At 34.7% G+C, this 22,207-nt stretch overlaps 1 protein-coding gene across 2 annotated transcripts; it reads right to left on the bottom strand.

The window, feature by feature from the left end:
- Positions 1–8,369: 8,369 nt before the first annotated feature.
- Positions 8,370–15,088, bottom strand: gpbar1 (G protein-coupled bile acid receptor 1). 2 transcript variants are annotated; one of them, XM_053495970.1, is made up of 2 exons: positions 14,958–15,088; positions 8,370–10,749 (listed from the first exon to the last, which is right to left on the bottom strand). In XM_053495970.1, exon 2 carries the CDS (start codon positions 10,712–10,714, stop codon positions 9,659–9,661), a length of 1,056 nt encoding a protein of 351 aa, XP_053351945.1. In that variant the 5' UTR covers positions 10,715–10,749; positions 14,958–15,088; the 3' UTR covers positions 8,370–9,658. The 2 variants fall into 2 exon arrangements, with proteins under 2 accessions (XP_053351945.1, XP_053351947.1); XM_053495972.1 differs by having other exon boundaries at positions 14,974–15,046.
- Positions 15,089–22,207: the final 7,119 nt, after the last annotated feature.

Genomic DNA, 22,207 nt, shown 5'->3' with positions numbered 1-22,207 from the left:
AGTCTGGTGATGTAATAAATGTTAGCGCACTTTAGTAAAACTGAAGTATTTTGTTGCTTGGATAATCTCTTTTTTTTACTCAATAATTTCTTTCTGTACCTGTTTCTTACAGATAAATTGTACAGCCAGAGGAGCAGGGGAAATCAGACATGATGTACTGTATAGGAGGAGGCTGATTTGTCCTCTAGCAGAGCCAGAGCAGGAAATGAGAGCTGTATGATGGGCATCTGTTTGTCCTTAACTGCCCTATGGAAAAACAACAGACATCTCAAGTGGACCAAAAATAAAGCTAAAGGAAATGGAAAATTCTTATTAATCTCAGTTTGACCTTTTATTTGCAAGTTGTTCCTTCTTGACAAGGATGATAAATAAATAAAAAAGACAGACAATTTTTTAAAGATACATTAGACAATACAGTATTGTGCTGGACAAATACATGCATAATAATATTACATATTTAAAAAAAAAACATGAACCTATTGTGGCCCTTATCAGTAATTTACTAAAAAATGAATACAAATATGAAATAAACAGTCAAGATCCAAAGGATAATTCAGACTGTTCCAGCTACATAGCTAAAGGCTAAAAATTGAAGCCCATAATTGCAAATTTAAACTCCTTAAACCAATTCTGGTTGTCTTCATGTAGTGTTAAGGGGATAAATGTATACATTTTACATATATACATATAAGTGATTTTTTTACTTTAAATTAGACCACACCTTGGTTGTTTATGTTGCTTAATGTCCTAAGATTAAAATAACTTTTAGAGCATTGTCAAATTTCTGCTTAAACCATAAATCAGTTAAATGTTCTTTAATATTAATCCATTGAATCAAGAGTGTGTTTTCAGAACAAAGTGGTTTTGGAGAGAAATGCACTTTGAGTTTGTGCCCCAGATTGCCGGAGTTGTCTGTGTTTAAACTAATGCAGTTAGCATCAGGAGCTGTCCTCTAATGGAAACCTATATAAATAAACTGTCCCTGTCTCACTGTATAAACATAGACACACTCATTCAAACACAAAGTAACATACGCACTTCCATGCTGATATCACCAGCAAGTGCCTGTCGTAGCTCTGTCCAAAAGCCCCTTATTGAACTCTTCTCATTCATTTTTCCTAACACGACCAAACACGGCTTAGCTTATCAGCTCTCAGAGTTAAATAAAACGTTATCTATTTAACATCAACAAATACTAGCATTCACATACATTCTTTTTTAAACACCACCAATACTAATTTCACCAACATTCTCCATCAACCACTTTCAAACAGCAACATTCATAAATAAAGACCACAACCGCTAGTATGCGTGGTTATTTTTCATGATACACTACCACAAACTATAATTCCCCTCCAGACACCAGTAATCTTCAATAAAGTCCACAAAACATAAAACTGTCTATCAACCACCACAAAACACAGATATTATCCATCAAACACCAACGTTCTCCAATAATTCTATAAAAGAATGTCAGTTGACTCACAAACACTAACATAATTCATCATTGTACACCAAACACTAGCAAAACCCCAGTGTTCTCCAGTAAACACCAACATTTTCCATCAAATACAGTACCATCACACCACCATGTTCCTCTCACGCACCAATTTAATTGCAATTAAATGCCAACATTCTCCATTAACCACCAGCAATTACAAACACTGGCATTTACTAGCGTTCTGCATCAAATATTTACCTTTATATACTAACACTAACCTTTATCATCACACATGAGCAACCACCACCAAACACAAAAATTATTCACCAAACACCAATATTTTCCAAAACAAACTGCCCCAAAGAAACCATTAAAAACTATCAAACACTAACCTTCAGACCATCCACCCACTAACCACCAACAAAAACATGAATTTCACCAACATTCAACCTTCAAAAACCAGTGATGTACACAAACACTAACATATTTCATCATTCTCCATCAAACACTAACAAACACCAGGATTCTTCACCAAACTCCACCATTCTCTGTTCAACACCAACACTTTTAATAAAATTTAATTAAACACAAACATTTTCCATCAAACTCCAGCATTCAGACACACATACTAAACTGCTGCATCAAAAACTTAACCTTAACCATTCTCCAACATTCTCTAGCAATCACCACCAAAAACCAACATTCTTCATTAAAGACCACAAACACTAATATTTCCTAGGATTCTACCTTAAACAACTACTTTCACAAACACTGAGATTAAGTAACATCCTACACAACCAAACACTACCAAACTTCAGTGCCTAACACCAGCTGTCTCTATCACACACCAACAATCAAAAAGAATAATATACTCCATTATGTTCCATCAAACACTAGCAACCACCAGTATTCTTCACTAAAATCCATCATTCTCCATCAAACACCATCATTCACAAACAGAGATTTATTAACACTCTCCGTCAACCACTACCAAACACATTTACATACTAACATTTTCCAACATTCTACATCAAAAAGCAGCATTCACAAACAGTAGCATATTTCATCATTTCTATCAAACACCAGCATTCACAAATGCTGACAAACTTTAGTACCATCAAACTCTTACAAACACCAGTATTCTCCACCAGCCATCACCACTCTATGTCAAAGACCAACACTCTGCATTAAACACCAGCATTTACTCAATCATGTTCCATCAAACACTATCAAACATCAGTATTCTTTACTAACCATCACCAGTCACTATCAAACACCAACACTCAGCCATAAATGTGATTAAACAGCAATATTCTCCATCAAACACTCACCTATTCACTTATACATTTGTTCTCTATTGAACATCAACTTTCACAATCATTGACATTCACTAGCATTCACCTTTATTCTCCATTAAACTTCATAACCACCAACAATAACCCATTAATTTCTTCAACATACACCAGCATTCTAACACCTACCTGTAATTGGTTAAGATCATGTTTTAGTAAAGAAAGATTAAGTCCAATGCAGAAATCTTCATACCGTGTATCACCGGAAAAAATTACTTGTTTTCCATTTACTGTTTCATTACAAAGCTGTTTGCTCTCTGCAGTTTTCTAGGAATTTGAAAATGCTTTGAAATTCACAATGCAAGAAATGGTGTAATGGTGAAACAGGTGGTTATGTGTTGTGAACACGTTATGCAATGAGAATGTCATCATGAGCAGGAAGAAGATAAGGCGCTAAAATAAACGTAGGTAAAACTACTTTCTTTGTGTTACAAGAAAAATCGTCTCTAAATGGAACTTCATGGAATTAACGTTCCCTTGTGGTAATGCGGCAAATCAGCCCAAACATTTTATTCCTGGGTTAGGACTGAGTTTACCTCAGCATCTATACAGACTTTATTTTAAAAGACATTATTTGCTTCAGTAACACCATTCAGCTTTATGTACAGTAGTTTAATAGTTTATGTTCATAGCTGTTATAAGCACTGCAAAGCATGCGATTTCTCTGATGCATGATTGCTTTAATCCTTTCTTAATTGTTGGCTACATTAGCCTAAAAAATAGAGAAACGTGGTCATTTTATTCTGCAATGTGGTATAGTGGTTGCCTCACATCTTCAGGGTCTGGGCTCGATTCCCACCTCCGAGTCTGTGTGCATAGAGTTTGCATGTTCTCTTCATGTTTGGTGGGTTTCCTCCGGGTGCTCTGGTTTCCTCCCACAGTCCAAAGACATGCAGATTAGGCTAACTGCCCTTCCCAAATTGCAATGGATTGGCACCCTGTCCAGGGTGATCCTGTCGATTGCCTTAAGTCTCCTGGGATAGGCTCCAGGCCCCCCTGTAACCCTATAATAAATAAGTATAAATAGGTATATACATAATAATATACATCCATATAAGTTTATTTATTCATAGTAAATGAATATGGTGTAATGTGTAAGACACTTGAACGTGTATTATTTAATCTGCAAACCTGCTCACACCATGACCGCAGGCTTATCTTACCATCTGCTTTCCTGAGGCGCAGTGGTGTTACATTATTATGTTTTTCATAAGAGTTTTCACTGAGTTTAATTTGTTATGCTCAAGTTGAAAGTTTTCTCTTAGAGTCTGGTTAATATCTAAACGTGCTCCAGCTACAGGAAACATTTTGAACATTCCGAAATATCATACATTTTTCTTATTTGTTTCCTTCTCCGAAGCAATTTATGCAATTAGTCTTTGTCATTTACAACATGTGCAGTACTTGTGCATGAAATAAATAGACATTTAGCATTTGGACCTTTAAGTTTACAGTATATAAACTGTTTGCAATTAAGGATGATTTTTTAAAGATGTGTTTCTTTATATTGCATGATGAACAGTCTGCTTTTGTGTAACATAGGACTAGAAAAGGCATGGAGGATGGATGGTTGGAAATGCTTTGGAAATGTGTGTGTGTGTGTGTGTGTGTGTCATTCAGAATGTGTGGGGGTTGTAGTAGCTGGCTGAATAGTGTGTTGTATGTTCTCGTTTCATGTTCTCCCATTAGTCTCAATGTCAGCAAATGTCCCAAAGTTCAAGTGTAAACATTATGTTTAAAACCTCATGATTTAGTCTTGATCTATCTTATCAAACCAAACCCCTTTATTAAATCTATTTCATCGGCTGATGTTTGATCACTTCCAAAAAAAAAAAAAAAAAAGGTTTAAGAGTCTGTTTTGACTGTTTTATGCCAGACCATAGATAGTTGTATTTGGTCATTTGGAATACTAATGCTATTTTTAAAAAAGTACAAACCATTAAAGCACTATCATTTGTCACACTACAGTTTGTTTATATCAAAGGTTTAATCTCTCTTCCTTTTCTGTTCTGTCCGGTTCTTTTTATCTGGTTTGCAAATACAAAATTCATACAATCTATCAGTCTGTATTTGGATAAAAATGCAATAATGTTCTGTATGCAGATGCGTCAGCAGTGTTTCCTGGAAAAGCTGATCTCATGATCAGGGGAAGTTGAAACTGAGCAGGGCATCTGGCGAGACAGTTTCCCACCATCTCACTTTGGTTACCCCATCGCTCCTTTACACATCTTACAAGTGACTAACTTAATGTTTCCATTACCATTTACGCTTCACAGAGTTCACACAGGAAAGTCACGCGTACTGAGTTTCATATAGCCAAGGGCAAGGGTTAATCTTTTGTGATAGTGACTGAAACATTGTGAGTTTCGTAAGATGCACTTCTAATGTTGCTTCTAAGTTATTAAATAAGATATTTGTTGGTTTTTGGTTAAAAAACACTTACTTTGGCAAAAAAGAGGTCATTTTACCGACATGATAAATAAACAAGCAAAAAAAAATACAGTGGGTATAGAAAAAATGTTGGATGTTAAACGTTAAAATAGTAAAGACAGCTGAAGAAAAAAACTAAAACTGTTTCTATCCTTGTTTGAGGCTGCAAAAAAACAAAATGTGATTATATTAAGGGGGGGGGGGGGAGTGATTCTTTTATATACCCACTATGGGGGCAAATACTTTTTCACATAGGTCCGGGCACATTTCGACAGCCTTTTCCCCTTATAAATAAATTAAATCATCTAAAAGATGTGTTTTGTACAGCTGTGAAAAAAAAAAGTTTTGATAATTTTACTTTTTACAAAGTCTGTTGCTTCAATGCTTTTAGATGTTTTTGTCAGATGTTACTATGGTATACTGAAGAATATGGTAAGTACAAGCATTTCAACACATGAATGTATATATAATTACAAGCAACCCATGGTCTCAGGATGCTTTATTGTAGGCATGACACAGGACTGATCTTAACGCTCACCTTCATACAGTACATTTGGGGCATCTGGAAAAAAAACTTGTCTGGGAGGAAAAGGTGAGCGCTACCATCAGTTACTGTGTCATGCCCACAGTAAGGCATCCCGAGACCATTCATGTGCTTGAAAAAGAAGGGTCAACACTGCAAATATTGATACTTTGCATAAACTTAATGTAAAAAAAAAAAAGTATAGAAACAAAAAGTCACATGACAAAAAGATCTAAAAAAAACACGGAAGCAGCAGAATTGTTAAAATTATTATTTGGGTTATTCTCTAACTTTTGGCCACGACTGTCTAGTATTTACTCTCAATATCTCTGTGTAATATCAAAAATTGTTTGATGATCTCACTCAGTAAAGTGTGATAAATATGCAAAGAAAATGTTAGAAACAAATTAGGTAAGGGCAAATACTTTTTCACAGCACTGTATTACTGTATATCCACTGTACGGTATTCTCAGTGAACACTTATAATCTCTTTGCTGGGTGGTGAGTGAGTGAGAGATGACCTGTGTAGCTCGCTCATACTGGACCTTGAGCTCATTTATTTTCCGCACCCTTACCTCGGGCTGTTTGGTTTCGTAATGGTGTTTAATGTTGTCACTTTTGAACCACAACAGACTCTGAGCAAATGAGACCCACAGGCCATGTAGAGCTCAATGCAGGAAGAATAAATGCAAATAAATTTCTCCACCTGTGCATCTCAGAAAACTCAGTGTTTTGAGAACTTTTTACTCATTAAACGTTTCATTTGTTTGTGCACCCCTCTCTGCTTGCTTTACTGCACTACTGACTACAGGTCTGAACATAGCAACAGTGTAGCAACCCGTGATCTAGACGAAGCTACTGAGCTGAATTCGATGTGCCTGATGGAAATTTGATTTTATTAAAAAATAATCTTTGGTATTTTTATTTCGTCGCATTAAAAGGCTTTTTTTTTGCGGATCAGATGGATACCACTCATGGTCCAGATTTGGACCAGAGACTGCCAGTTATCCTGCATAGAGCTCTGACCTAAACCTATACTTAACATCTTTAGGTTAAACTGAAACGCTGAACATCAGTGCATGACCTCATTAATGCTCTTATGGCTGAAAACAACTGATGCTTGTGCCTTTGCAGAAGTGTGCATGTTATTATAGCAGTAAAAGAGAACTAACCCTGCAACGGGATGTTCAGTTAGCACATGTACAGTAGGTCTGGGCTCTGTGTATGACTACAAAAGAATTATCACATATGAGTCATTTGTGGTAAAAGCATCTGATGGTTGATTTTAAAATAAAGACCCTCTTTTTATTTCTGTGTGATAGTGGATATATACAGATAGAAGTGTGATCATTTAGAGAGCTGTTGAACTTCCGTTGCTTCCTTTTCTCATCTAGACATTAACACAGCTAAGGCTTGTGTTAAGCAGAGATAGAAAGCACGCGCCTGTTGCAATAGATCTTAGAAACATGCTACTGAAGATTTCCTTTGTTTGGGTCATTAAAGTCAAATGTTTCTCAACTAATTAGATCATTTTGCCATTGCGTGGAAAAAAAAATACACAATTCAAGAACAGTTTATAACAGTGCAATACTGGCCATAAGTATCAAGACAACATATTCCATGTAATTCAGTTCTCCCTGTGCACAAACCAGGTGATGTCACTAATTAGTTCTCACCTACCTGGCTGAAGAGCTGTGCTAATTAAAAACAACTGTTTTACAGTAATCAATGGATGAAGCAAATACTGTATTTTTTTTTTCTGAAGCTGGGGTGTCCACCTTAGCATGAAAAATGGCTACAATTTGGGAATCTTTACATCATCTTCAGGGAGCAATCAAGCAGGCATGGGCTGAGCGAGTGACACCAGAGTACAGCAGATGTCTATTTGACTCTATGTCCAGCCAGATAATAAAAAAAAAAAAAGGACTTCATAATAAATTATTGTTTTTTGTATAGCAATTTCCTACCATGAAATAACAATCAATTCTTATTATCTTAATTGTTCTATTTAAAAAATGGAATTTCATGACTTTAACTATTAATTAATTAAAAACACAACTAAAATTTATATTTTGAAATGTACTGCCTCTTTATGTATAAAGAAACAAGAATTAACCTTAATATGAACAAAAGTGTAGTGGTCAGCACTGTGGCCTCACACCTCCAGGGTCAAGGGTTCGATTGCTGCCTCAAATCATGACAGTCCAAAGACATGCAGAGTAGGCTAAGCGGTGTTCTCAAATCGCCTGTAATGTGTGCGTGTGTGTGTGTCCCTGTGATGGATTGGCACCCTGCCTTGTCCTCCAAGGTTTTCTGCCACCCTGTACAGGTTAGTAGTTTAGAGAATGATTAAATGAATGAGTTAATAATATGTGATAAATGATATATTTTTTTTTTATTCTCAGTAAAAAAAAAAAAAAACGAAATATTTGCGTGGACAGAGGTGGTTTTTGTTCTGTGCATGATGGTGTGATGGTTTCAGAAGCTGACACACTCCTAAATGGTTTGGTGACCAAATCATTTTTACCACAATGTTCTGGTTAGACTAATATCTCACAAGCTAGAACTAGAACTGATGACAGATTAGTTTCTAATGATATAGAAATAATTTATTATAAATAAATGTATGCATCATTAAAAAAAATGGGTAGGTAACATTATTAAATGTGCTTTCTTTTCATTGAATGAGTGCTTCATTGTCGATGGATTTATCAAACACAAGTGAAAGAAAGTTTTTTTCTGACTGAAGACAATGTGCACAAGTAAAAACATTTGATGTTCCATTTAAAAAGAAAAGAAAAGAAAGGAATGGACAAAAATCATACAACTGGTCTATTTTACAGCTATTGAGTCCATCAGCTAAATCTACATTATAGCTAAGAAAAAGCAATTGACTAGAAGAACTATCACTAAAACCAAATTCACATTACCTGTTAACAGGTGTTTCCTTGTTTGTGTAATGCTGTATAACAGTTTTTTTTTATTCCATTTAAATGTTATTTAGTGTTTTTCAAACACTGCTCAGTGTTCACGGTCCTGGTGGTTTATCATGTAGCAGTTTTTTACTGTTACTTGCTTTTGTGATTAAAATATGCTAATCTGCAGCAGTTTCATCAGAATTTATTGGCCGTAATGTACAGTTCTGTGGAAAAGTCCTGAACCACCCCATATGTCTTTATATAAAATTAGGTAAAATAATGTTGATTAAATTAGAGAAATGGGAACAAATGTTTTATTGTGACAGGCTGCAAAGTGCCTGTAAATACAATTTTGAAAATTGGTTGTTTATGCGACCTCATTTCCCCTTTCATCTGTTCCAACCACTCAGCATTCAGCATCACCAGTATACTAATCACTGGCCTGATCATCTGTCATCGTCTGTACCTGTTTCTCACTGGTTCATGCATTAAATTTAATCGCTTCTTATACTCTAATAATTCATATGCCACTAAAAGATTCTGGCAAAATAATAATAAATGAGGGGTGGCTTAAGGCTTTTGCACATCACTGTACTTTTGTGATAGAATCTGTTATGATCCTGCACTTCAGGTGGAAATTCATAAAACAAGAAATCACCAAAATATTACTCATGATACTATAGGTTCAAGATTGAATCAAGCTTTGTAATTAAACAAAGAGTAACTAGACAATCAATCATTAAACCTGTTAGGTCATTACTGGAAACCATTAGGGTCAAATCCAACAAGGAAGTGAAAAGTTTTCTTTGACAAAGAAACTTTGAAAACAGTACTGGAATGCAGCAGAATGTTATCACACTAGCTACTTAACAACCTGTCAAGGAAATTGACCAGTAAAAATCAGCAAAGAAATTGATTCAGCTACACCATCCTGGTACACATTGATAACAGCGTTCATTGTGCTATTGCTGTTAAAAAAGAAATTGAAAAGTTTTCAGGGGAAATCTCCAAAGTCTTGATTCCTTGAACAGCGAGTCCTGATTTTGATCAGCAGTTTACGCACTGGCTCTGTGTACTGCCTGTTGGAAAGACTAAGGATGATGGGTATGATGGCCATGCTACCGATTCCCGTGCATGAGAGGATGGTGTTAAGGCGGGAGTTTGTATTCCAATCTTTTCGAAGCAACATAACAGAAACATGGAGGTAGACGATGTAGGGCACCCAGCAGACCAGGAAAATGAGCGAGATTACAGCAACACACTTTGCGTAGCGCAGGTTGAGGCGATGTTCTTGATCTGAGGCCTCATTGCGCTCCACGGCGCGGTTAAGCTTACAAATGTCACGCATTTGCTTCCGTGTAATCCAGAGAACTCGCCCTGTCATGGCCAGGATGGAGAAGATGGCAGGCAGGAGCAGCCCATAGACTTCCAAGTAGATGAAAGGTTTGGGAAAGATCTGTTTGTAGGAGCAGTATTCATTATCATCATCAGGCGTTCCTGAAGAGTTTTTACTTCCTGCTTGTATATCCACTGTTAAATTGTAGCCACACTCATTAGCATGGCAGGTATTTGAAATCGAACTGATGTTAAGTTGTTTCTCTGTCCAGTTGTTCCATCCAAAGGCAGGTAAACTAGCGTAGAGGAGAGGAGGAATCCATACAGCTAAAAGTGCAGCTGGAAAGCAGCGGTGTACCCAAAACTGGCTGTAGTGCAGGGGATGGACGATGCACAAATATCGCTCGTAGTGCACCATGACAAGGTTGAAGAGGAAAGACAGGAAGAGGAAATTGGGGAAGATGTGTACAAGCAGGCAGGATTGATAATTCAGTGGTCGATTGATACCCATGCAAGGGATGAAGGGCAGAGCTAGGCCTGTGCAGACATCTGCCAGAAGTAGGCTCAGGAAGAAGTAGTTGGGTGTGTCGTGGAGCTGTCTGTTGCAGGTGATACCCATGATGATGAGCAGGTTGGTGAGGACGATGATGGACGACATAGGTATGGTGATGAAAATGATAAGTTTCATATCCTCCTGCTCACTCTGGTTCATCATGGTACTCGGTGCACGTCACCTTCGCTTCATTTATCCTGAGAAAGTTGGAGATGCATAAGAAAGACAAAGTTAAAAGGTGGATAAATATATATATTAGTCATAAATGAGTTTGTTATTTAAAGGTCCCATATTTTACTATTTCATTGACAATTGACACAGGTCAGAAAACAACAGAACTGTCAAGTCAAGTCAAATCAAGTAGGCTTTAACCATATACAGTTAGTACACAGTGAAACGAAACAACGTTCCTCAGGACCAAGTTGCTACATGCAACATAAATTAACAGAAAACTTACTAGCTAACTAAGAAGCCTAATTAGCTGGCTAGCCGAGACAAGACAGATTGACATGACAACATAAATTACCAAAGTTAACAAAAAAAAAACAACAACTAACTAGCTAGCTTAGAGACCTAATTAGCTGGCTAACTGAGCAACAAGTTCAGGGGACAGGATTCTTTAATATAAGGTCAGATTAGGAGGAAAATCATTTCATCTTATTTCAATCCCAGCCAATACAAAAATGGAAAAAGGACAAAAAGCAGACAATGTTTTTTTCTAATGATTTTTGTTTGTAGCACTGGCTACCCATCTACTAAACATGACTAAAAAGTGAATTTTGCATAATAGGTCCCCTTTTATATGTATTTAAAATGGATATGAATGTGTACTTTTGATATAAAGGAAATGCTATAATGTACACAATCTCAATGTTGAAATGTATCAGTCAGGAATCTGCTACAAATAACCTTTCAGAATGCCATCATCTAGGAAGGGAGAAGATTGCGCACGGCATTCAGATAATCAACAGCAGAACATCCCTTCAAAATGTACAAGAGACCTTTGGTATCATTAAAGAATACACACAGTGAAGCATGGCACTGGTAGCATCATGCTGTAGAGCTGCTTCTGTCCAGTTAAGACTGAGGTTCTAGTCAGGACCTACCGTGCAACCTCATTTCCCCTCCTGTCTGTTCCAGCCACTCAGCATTCAGCATCACTAGTATACTAATCACCGACCTGATCATCTGTCATCGTCTGTGCCTGTTTCTCACTGGTTTGTGCATTAAGTTAGATTTTGTCTCATGCTTAAATGATTCATAGGTGACTGTGTGGCTTAACAAACAACAACAAAAAAAGATTTCTCTGGAACTGCTTACAGGGACTAGACTAAAAATTACAACCAAATTTTTTTCAGGAGGCCTGGAGAACTGTTCCTTAAGACTGCATATATAAAAAATAAAAGATATATTTTAAAAAAGTCTAGCTCTTTGGAGCAACATATAAAGAAATGAGGGGGGTCAAGACTTTTGTACAGTTCCTTTTTTTAGTACAAAACTAATTTGATACTATGCAATTTTGCAAAGTAGATTGAAATAAAATGGCCAATGAAAAAAGACTGAATGTCATATTACGATTAGAAGATGCTTTAACACAAAAATAATAACAGAAAGGAATGTGTATACTTATACAAACCAAGGTTCTGTACTGTAACTCTAACTATAAACTCTTTTATTTGTTTTTTATGTTGGCTTCTATTATATTAAATATGGATGTAAAAAAAGATAAGATTTACATTGGTGTAAAATACTTCAAAAGCAGTCTCAATAGAAGTGTGTATAATTTATGTATCTGCTGTACCTTCTGCTAAAATGTGTTCAAAAGTATCCAAGTCATGCTTGATGATCTTAGCAGATGATGTGTCTTTGGATCCAAGGACCAAAGTTAATCAGTAATGGGGAATTCAGTATCTTTTTTCATATAATTAAACATACACTGTATTCACAACAATAACCAAATTACTGCTGATGATGTTAATAGTTTTACAAATGGATTAAAGAAAGTACATCTTTTAATAACATATGTATCAACTTTAGGATTTATACGCTAATCACATAACTTTTATACCGTAACTGTTTTTAAATGCTACCCCAAGTAAACCAGATGGTTTAAAGAAGAAGAAAAATAAATTATCTGCCTCTTGGTCCTTACAGCACAATGAAATGATTTTTTCTCATATCCCTGTTAGGAAGCTGGAGTCTGAGTGCAGGGTCAGCCAGGATGCAGCACCCCTGGAGCAGATAGCTTTAAGGGCCTCGATCATGGGCTCAACAATGGCAGCACTGGGGCTCAAACCCCCGGCCTTCCGATCAGTATCCCACAGCCTTAAGTGTTTGAGTCACACCTGTCCTATATAATGTTAATATCTATCTGTGTAGATAAAAATATACAAATGGAATTATACCTGATATTAAATCACCTGGACAACTAACTAACCTAAGCCAAGTCTGAATTTAATACATGTGTTTACATAAGGCATACTTCTGTAATCCATCTGAGTGTGTATATCCTGTGTAGCTACTATACTGTATAATTGTGTGTTTAGTGTACTGTATGAGTGTATGTGGACTCCTCTCTCCAAGGGTCCTGTAACTCCATATTTGTCTTACAACATGGAAAAACAAGCATGTGCTCTGTATTTCACTGATCCCATTGATAAATGTGTATGAACTTATTTTCTGTCTAAAATGTAAATGCAGGAACAGGCACAAAGTTCATTGTGGACTAGTCATTTTCACTAACGTTCTGGCTCTTGTTCAAAGCTAAAAAGGCTGAGTTCTGTAAAACTGCTTTGTGACAATTACCATTGTTTAGAAAAAAAACAATAAATTAAATTAAAAAAAAAAAAACTTTTGACAGGTAATGTGTTGCTGATTGTAATTGGCTATAGTTATCAAATATATATCCTGTCAAAATTCTGTGTACATTGTAATCAGGGTGTTTATGCTATGGAAATTTTGTTCAATTTTAAAATATGTTACATATTATACTTTTATGTTTAACTAATCTTTCTAAAATAAATCTACAATCATGGGGTCTGTGTTATTCGATACACCCTGGCCCTGGCTATATATATTTATCCATATTTAATATAATATAAGCCAACATCATTTGCGTAAAAAAATAATAAAATCGTTTATGGTTACATTTACAGTACAGAACCTTGGTTGTAACGTAAACATAAGACAATCAGTCTTCTTTCATTGATTTACTCTTATTCTACTTTGAAAAAATGTTCAATATGTATTAAATTGTGAGGAGATTCATTTCACAGGTTTTGAAAGAATATGATTTGGGAGCATAGACATTCATGGCAGAAAATTTTTCATGTGTGTATATATATATATATATATATATATATATATATATATATATAACAAATAACTAATTTTCTTGCATGCATGTCTATGTTTATACTGTATGTCTAACTGTTTGGTGAGAGACAAAAACAAAAAGACAAATAATATACAACTGAATCCTGATTAAAAGGCTATCTAGTTGCTCGGATACACACGTGTTTGATGTATCATGTGTTTGATTAATTTAAAAAATGATTTGACATTTAAATCAAATTTAGACATGACTTATTATCTCTCAATGAACAACTTTAACATCAAAAGGATGGAATATTGCACTCTTGTTTGCATTTGACCCCATGGCTGGTGATTACTTTGCTATGGGCTAAAGGTCACATGCAGGTGTGAGTAGATGTTTAGTCTTTCATTCATTTCATTTGTGCATGGATTTGATTTGATTTGAAATGCAGAATGTATTTTTTTTAGTTTGTTTCTTTTTGCTTATCTAAATGCACCTACTTAAAATCCATGCACTGTTGCATACTCTTATTTTTTGGATCTCAGTTTTATTATTTTTAGCTTTTATTTATATTTTTAATCAATATTCAATTTTAGAAAACAAATAGATTGAAAATATAAATAAAATAAAATATTTAATTTACATTTACACCATAAAACAAAATAATTTTTTTAGCTATTAGGCACGTTCAAGATCTTTTTCAGCCAAAAAATGGAAAAATGTTGTAACATACAGTATATTTTATTTTACCTTTTTTATGTTGAACGCACAAGACATGTGCATGATTTTTAAATAATAAAACAAACAAACAAATAAATAAATAAATGAATAAATAAACAAGCATCAATGAATACTGCACATACAACCAGTGATAAGTAGCACATATTTCAAGTAATTAATTTATCTTTACACAAACTTGTATAGCTCTTTATACATTTGTGCCAAAAACTTTCGCCTTACTTTGATTTACCATAACATTAATATTTATTTGTATTCATTTTAATTACTTAAACTATAAGTTCGTTTGTCTACTATGTGAGCATTTACAGTATCTAAAAAGACAACAATAATAACAAAAAACAGACCTACCTTCATAATTACCTACAGAAAAAAACTGTTCTTAAAAGCCGAGCATGTCTTTGTCCTCCTCATCTCATCCCATGTCCACACAGTTGTTCTGCTGGACTCGATACTGTGAGAGCTGAAAAGCACCACACAACATCATATACCAGAGTCTACTTACTGCCTGTTAAAGGAACAGTACACCTACTTCCGGTGTGTGAATGAAGGAAGTGAAAGTTCTTCGAGTTTGCTGTAAACAGGATGCGTTTATTTATTTTGCAGCCAGCTGCTAACATTATGCTGGTGAGAATGAGATATATAGATACATGAATAGATAGATACTGTAGATAGATAGATAGATAGATAGATAGATAGATAGATAGAGAGAGAGAGAGAGAGAGAGAGACTGTGGAGTTGTATCAGATGTGACCGAGGATGTGAGAAAACTTCCCAATTATGGAAAAACACCCAAAATATCATAAAATCTTTCTTTTTTTTTCTTACAGTAATTACAAGGGAGTAATTAGACCAAACATTTGTTCACTTATAAATTAAAGTGATCTCAGAATTACACAATAATTTTATTGTGTAATATTAGGACTGATATGTGTGACGTATAAGACCATCTATAGTACAGCACTGTTGAATTTTCAAATCTTATTAGTCAAATGGTGTTGATTCATTTTCTATAACACCAGCTCCAACAGTAGTCTCGGGTGTATGGTTTATGCTAAGGCACTCATTCTAGTACACTATCATTATATAGTACACAGATACAAGCCATACTGTTCCGCTCTGATAGTTCACATTGTAATGGTACGGGTGCGCACTTTGATAAGTCTTTGCTTATGTTTTGCATCTTTGGACGTACTGTAGATTTAAGGCTCTTTATTTTTCACTGACACTTTTTCGCAAAAACACGTTTTTGTAATTTCTTACATTTGAAATAAATTTGAAATAAATTATTTCAAACCCTGCTCTATTCTGTAGTTTCCTTCCAGTTTCGCTTGGACGGCCTTATTGCCCCAATATCTTCTGAATTACTGATTTCACTTTCCTTCCGTTTAATACTTTCTCCACTGTCCTTCACTGTTAAACTTAATTCCCCACATTCCCGGTGCTGACTGATGACATCAACAAGCAATTCAACTCATATGATCACGTATCAGATATATATCTGTTCTAGGACAACATATGAAAGTGACTCAGATCTGATTCAAACAACATCAGATTTGTGACAAAAAACAACATCCCTAAAAAGTGATCAGATCTATCACGTTAGGGGGGAAAAAAACCTGATTTAAGTCAGGCTGGAAATGTGAACATAGCTAAAAGCTCAACAAATAGATTTTAAAACGTTTGAAGAAATGTTTTTAGGTAGGAATCTGGTGTTAGTGTCAAAATCAGACGTAAACATATAGCTTTAACAAATGCGTTACCCGACATAATGCTCTGCATTTGTTTTATTCACTTCAAGAAAGTTAAGGGGAAAAAAGTGACAGAGTCTTCCTTCCTGGACATTCCACACTCACAAACACATCTTTAATTTGAAAAAAAAAAATGGTCCCTTATATATTTTAGAATTGAAAAGAATAATGTGGTTTAAGAGGAATAAAGCATGGTGGGGCATGTACAGTAGTTAATGAAAAACAAGTTTATTTTTACATTTCTTATTATTTTACCTATCGGCCATTTAAATTATGCTATGGTATGCTATGTTAGTATTTTATATATATATATATATATATATTCCTAATATTATATGTTTAAAAAAAATTGTAATTAACTCCAGCCAATAGCCAATTTATTATCATATGCCTTTTTTATTTTTTAAGGAATAAAGCATGTTGCAGTTATTGGAAAACAAATTCAACACCACATTTTGTCATTTCTTTTTTTTTTTACTTTTATATTTAACTGCCATTTTAACTAGATTTAATTTATTTACCCCACAATTTACTATCAGAACTGGTCAGGCATCCAATCCCACCATTCCTTCCAAAAACATTCTTCCAGTTTCACCACCGTTTATGAAATATTCATAGGGGATCCTCATTGAACTCCATAGTGCACTTTCCCTGCTGCAGCCAGGGTTAGAGTTCCAGTCAGAGTTAGAGTCCCAGTCAGGGATAAGTCCCGGTCACCAGATATGCAGAACCACTTTATGCACTCAAGTCTAAGAAAAATTTAAACAGGCAAAAAAAATATATATATTCCTACCCGTTAAGACAGGCCAATATGAACTTTATATATCTAAGCCTTTTTGTGTAATTGGTGAAGAAAATGTCTTTGGAATAGTTTGCTTGGTATGTACCCTTATTTTATTCTCTAATATGATGATAAACACCCCATGCATGATTAAAGAGCCCCTTTTGTAAAAGTCTAAGCAGAATAAGAAGGTGGCTGATAAAATTACAGGCTGTAACTCAATATAGATGTCCATGAAACCACTGTAGATATCTATATTAAATATTTAGATAGCTAATTATGTTATATTATACACAGTTACACACATGATACCATCATGCTGGTATATATAGTACTTCCTCTTTGTGTTGTAAAATGTAAATTTTTTAAATGCACAACATGATTATATATGCAAGTATAATCATGTTCAAGAACAACATGGACATAGAATAGAATAGAAGGGATATATTCCAAATGCTCATACTGTACAATAAAAGTCTAAGACAGATGTTGAATTACATTAAAACACTGAGAAATGGATCACAAATAAATTAGCCTCTAAACGTATATATATATATATTTAAAATAGAATAAGTCTGTAAACACAAGAAAAGCCATAAGGAAGAATTATACATAAGCGTAAAATGACTTAATGTGTTCCTTCAATATTGGAAAGTTGCACAGTACTGTGTAAAAGGGCCCCAACGCCCCCACCCCCTCAATTATTCATATTAAATTATTAAAATTAATTACATTTTACAACATAAAATAAATTAAAGAAAGAGGAACAATTGTTTTACTGTGAAAGGCTGCAAAGCACTTAAAGATACAATTAAAAAATTAATTGTTTGTGTAACAACCTCAGCAGCAACCTTATTTCCCCTCTTGTCTGTTCCAACCACTCAGCATTCAGTATCACCAGTATACTAATCATCGGCCTGATCATCTGTCATCATCTGCACCTGTTTCTCACTAGTTGATGCCTTAAGTTGGATGGTTTTATGCCTGAATGATTCATAGGTCACTGTGTAACTTAACAAATGAAACCATTCCTCTGAAACTACTCATGTACAGGGACTGATTTGAAAATGAGAAACAAAAACTTGCTAAAATGGCTTTCATGAAGCCTGTAGAACTACCCCTTGAATCTACAATAAAAAAAATGAATACAAAAACGTCTTTTTGCAAGCAACATTTGAAGAAATGAGGGTGGAGCTCAAGACTTTTGCACATATAAATACTGTATGATCAGCTGCGGTACAGACTATTTTTTGTGTGTTCCATCTTAATAACTTCATTTTTCAAGCATAAAAAGGTTTACTATTGATTTTGTATTATACTGTATCACCATGTACTTGAAATGTTTATTGGTGGAAACTATCAGCCGTTCTTAGACCATCAGCTCAGTGCAAAGAAATGTTTCAAAGTCAATATCTTTCATAATCATAATTATAAATCATAATTCACAATTAATATTTAAAGGTTGAACACTTGCAACTGTAATTCTGAGTACTACTCTAACACCCAGTGAATCATTTTGGGAAATTTCAGCTGTTCATACTATACAGTATAAAAACAAATTTAATTAAACACAAAATCAGACATTTCTTAGCGACTATGTAAAGCTCAGCCTTGGATACTGTTTGTTATTCGACTCACACATCCACCTTTCACATGAATGTCTGTGATTGATCAGGTTTCTCAGATACAATTGAGATGAAGGTGATTTCTTAGCGCAGAAAAAACATATCTATCATTCTGTATGTCATTGCCACACTGTAGAACACTGTAGAATTCTCATAATCCCCGCCAAGTCTTATTACACTTTAATGTATAATTCAAATTAAAATTCAAATTTTACTGGTCATACAGTACAAGCAACCAAACAAAGTATGACATGCAGCAATAATGTTTTTACAACATTTATTTCCATAGAAGTAGAAAATTAACACTATAAAAATGTTAAACAAAGTCTATAAACCATACAAGACAGTAAAAGTAAGGACTATGTGTGGAATAAAGTGCAAATACATACATGCAGTTGTATGTGCAGTGCAGTAATACTGTAGAGGTAGTTACTTAAAAAAAGAAATATTTCCATATACATAGTAAAAAATATATATTTCCATATACATAGTCTGGTCTATGAGTAATATTGAAAAATAACACAATTTTCAGATTTGTGCTCCTATCCACCCCCACAGAGGATTTTAAATGAAGATATAATTAAAGTGTAGACTTTAATTAAAGTGGTTAAACAAAAACATTGCATTAACTGTTATTACAGATGTTTTTCGGTTGTTTCTATGACCAAGAAATAATAATAATAGGGTCTTTTTGTGAGTTCCACATTTTTGCAACTTCATTCCCATATTCTGGCAGTGGTAAAATTTACCCTTTATAAAAGTAATGATAACTTCTATACGAGCACACATAGTTTTTTTAATCGTCATTGATCTAGGCTAATTGCTGGCACATATCTGTGCTGCTTGGGTTTTAGGGTTTAAGACATTTTATTGACTTATGTGCTGATGCATTGTTGTTTGAAGCCATTCTGTTTTTGGACCTGGTTTACAGCATTGACAGGAAAAAAGAGTGACACATCCAAATATCCAGGTCTCGGTTCACACACTTCAGAGCAGACTTGACAAACACGATGAATCACATGCTCATGAAATCAAACTCACTTTTAGTGCTTTACACAATTGCATTAATTTCATTAATCACAGGCTGTAAATAATCGAAAATGAAACTTTCTGAACTGTGTTGAAGATGGATCTAATAGATGTTAAATAACAGTTATTTTTTACTAAAATTACTGCAACAAAGATACGAGGTCAATGACAGGTCCTGCATGATATGATCACCAAGGTACCACAAACTGCTTCACTTTGTTAAGGTCACAATTACTTTTTATGTAGGTTTCAACAGCTTTTTTTTTTTTTCTCTCGATTAAATGAATTAAATCATCATTTTAAAACTAAATATAATATTTATTAATGCAACTTTGTGTAATATTAAAATTTATGATCTTGTGATCTAAATCATACAGTATAGGTGTGAAAAATATGCAAAATGTAAAAAATCAGTAAGGGTTAATTCATTTTTTTTTTTTTTTTTTTTTTACAGAACTGTACATGTTAACCAATCCACACAGGAAATTGGGTAAAGCACTAAAAGTGAGTTTGATTTCATGAGCATGTGATTCATCGTGTTTGTCAAGGCTGCTCTGAAGTGTGTGAACCAAGACCTGGATATTTGGATGTGTCACTGTTTCTTCCTGTCAATGCTATAAACCAGGTCCAAAAACATAATGGCTTCAAACAACAATGCATCAGCACATAAGTCAATAAAATGTCTTAACTGGATAAGGAAGCAAAATAGGATTTAAATAAAAGTGTTTAATTGGATTTTTTTTTAACCCTCAGAGATAACCAAGCACCCAATCATGTGGCAATAGTGCAATGCCTAAACACAAGAAGTCAAGATCTTGACTAGTGATTTCAGTAACTTTTACCCTTGTATGTTTGCTGATGTCAGATGGGCTAGATTGAGCAATTCAGTATGCCCTTGGGATTTTCATGCATAACCTTCTCTAGAGTTTACTCATCATGGTGCCTGAAAAGCAAGAACATACTGTGGTCACTGAGTGGCATTTCTGTCCACATTAACATCCTGTTAATGTGAGCAATCAGAGAAATATGGCCTGGCTAGTTAAATCTAACAGGAAGGCTATCATTTTTTCAAATAAACACTCTTTATACCTATGGAGAGCAGAAAAGCAGCTCAGAATGCAAAAAATCTTGAGAAATCTCAAAGCCAGGCAAAATAATCTTTTTTAACAGCATTCTGTGTAAACTCTATAGACGGTTGTAAGTGAAATTTTGAGATCATCAGTTTCAATTTATAAATTCTCAGCCCAACTCTCATCAACATTCGTGCCAGGATTAAAGTCAGAAAAATCAAATTTTTTCCCTCGATTCTGATGTTGAACATTAACTGATATGTATTTCCGTGATATTTTGCATATGATCCATATACCCACACTACATGAGTTAATAGGTATATACAGTATAGGTGTTCCTAATAAATTGGACAGGGAGGATAATGTTTTTACAATGCTGTGGGGCTGCTGTTTATGAAACTAATTACATATTTAAAAAACACTAAATAAAAAATATTATTATATAGTAACTAGATATAAATGAATAAATAGCTGATAAATGGTGTCGCTGTGAGTAGACTGTAATAAATTTATTGTAAATTACAATTTAATGTAAGTAAGGCCTAATACATCCATAAAGCAACATGTTGCAACAAGTAGGCATTATATTTAACATTGCTTTTCATGCTCCTAAAAAAATAAAGTGTGTGTGTGTGTGCGTGTGTGTGTGTGTGTGTGTGAATCCACACCTCATAGTAATGGCTTTCACTGACTTTATAGAAACTTCTAGTGTTTTCTCATCAGTTTTCCCCTTGTGTGTATTTTTATACACATCAAAGCTCTTTATCTATAAGAGAACTGATATAGAAACAAATTTGATCTTTCATAGACCTATAAACCATGGAAGAACTGTGTCTGTGTCACAGTTGGCTTGTAAACACAACAGAAATAAAATGAGGAAGATCACGTTCACAGAATGCGGAGGACAGATGTCTGAAAGCCAGTGAATAAAAAAAAAAAGGAAAAAGACCATTCATAATATTATACACAGTTTGATCTCAAAGATCGATTCAACTTCTGCTGGTGAGGAAAATAAATATTAAGGCACTGATGTTTTGGCTACTTATTACACCTATAGTGCTTATATCCACTTCCTATTAGTTTTTTTGACTTTGAAACACAATTATTCTCCTTTTATGTCTCTATATTACCCCCTGCTACACTAATGCACTTACTGTATTCCAGTGTTTCACTATACATCAGAGACATGATCGGACTGCCCGCTTCATGTATGAAATGCTGGCCTCCCAGGAACTCCTCTAGAGGCCCAAACATATGAAAATGGCTTGGAGTGAGGTCAGGAGTGTATGGGGGATGTGGCAATACTGTAATTCCCAGCTGAGTTGTGCAAGTGGTGTTTGTGAAC

The sequence above is a fragment of the Clarias gariepinus genome, chromosome 5 (assembly GCF_024256425.1).
Source record: "Clarias gariepinus isolate MV-2021 ecotype Netherlands chromosome 5, CGAR_prim_01v2, whole genome shotgun sequence".
Classification (NCBI taxonomy): domain Eukaryota; kingdom Metazoa; phylum Chordata; class Actinopteri; order Siluriformes; family Clariidae; genus Clarias; species Clarias gariepinus.
The sequence above is the reverse complement of the archived record's forward strand: the minus strand, read 5'-3'. Positions and strand labels throughout refer to the sequence as shown.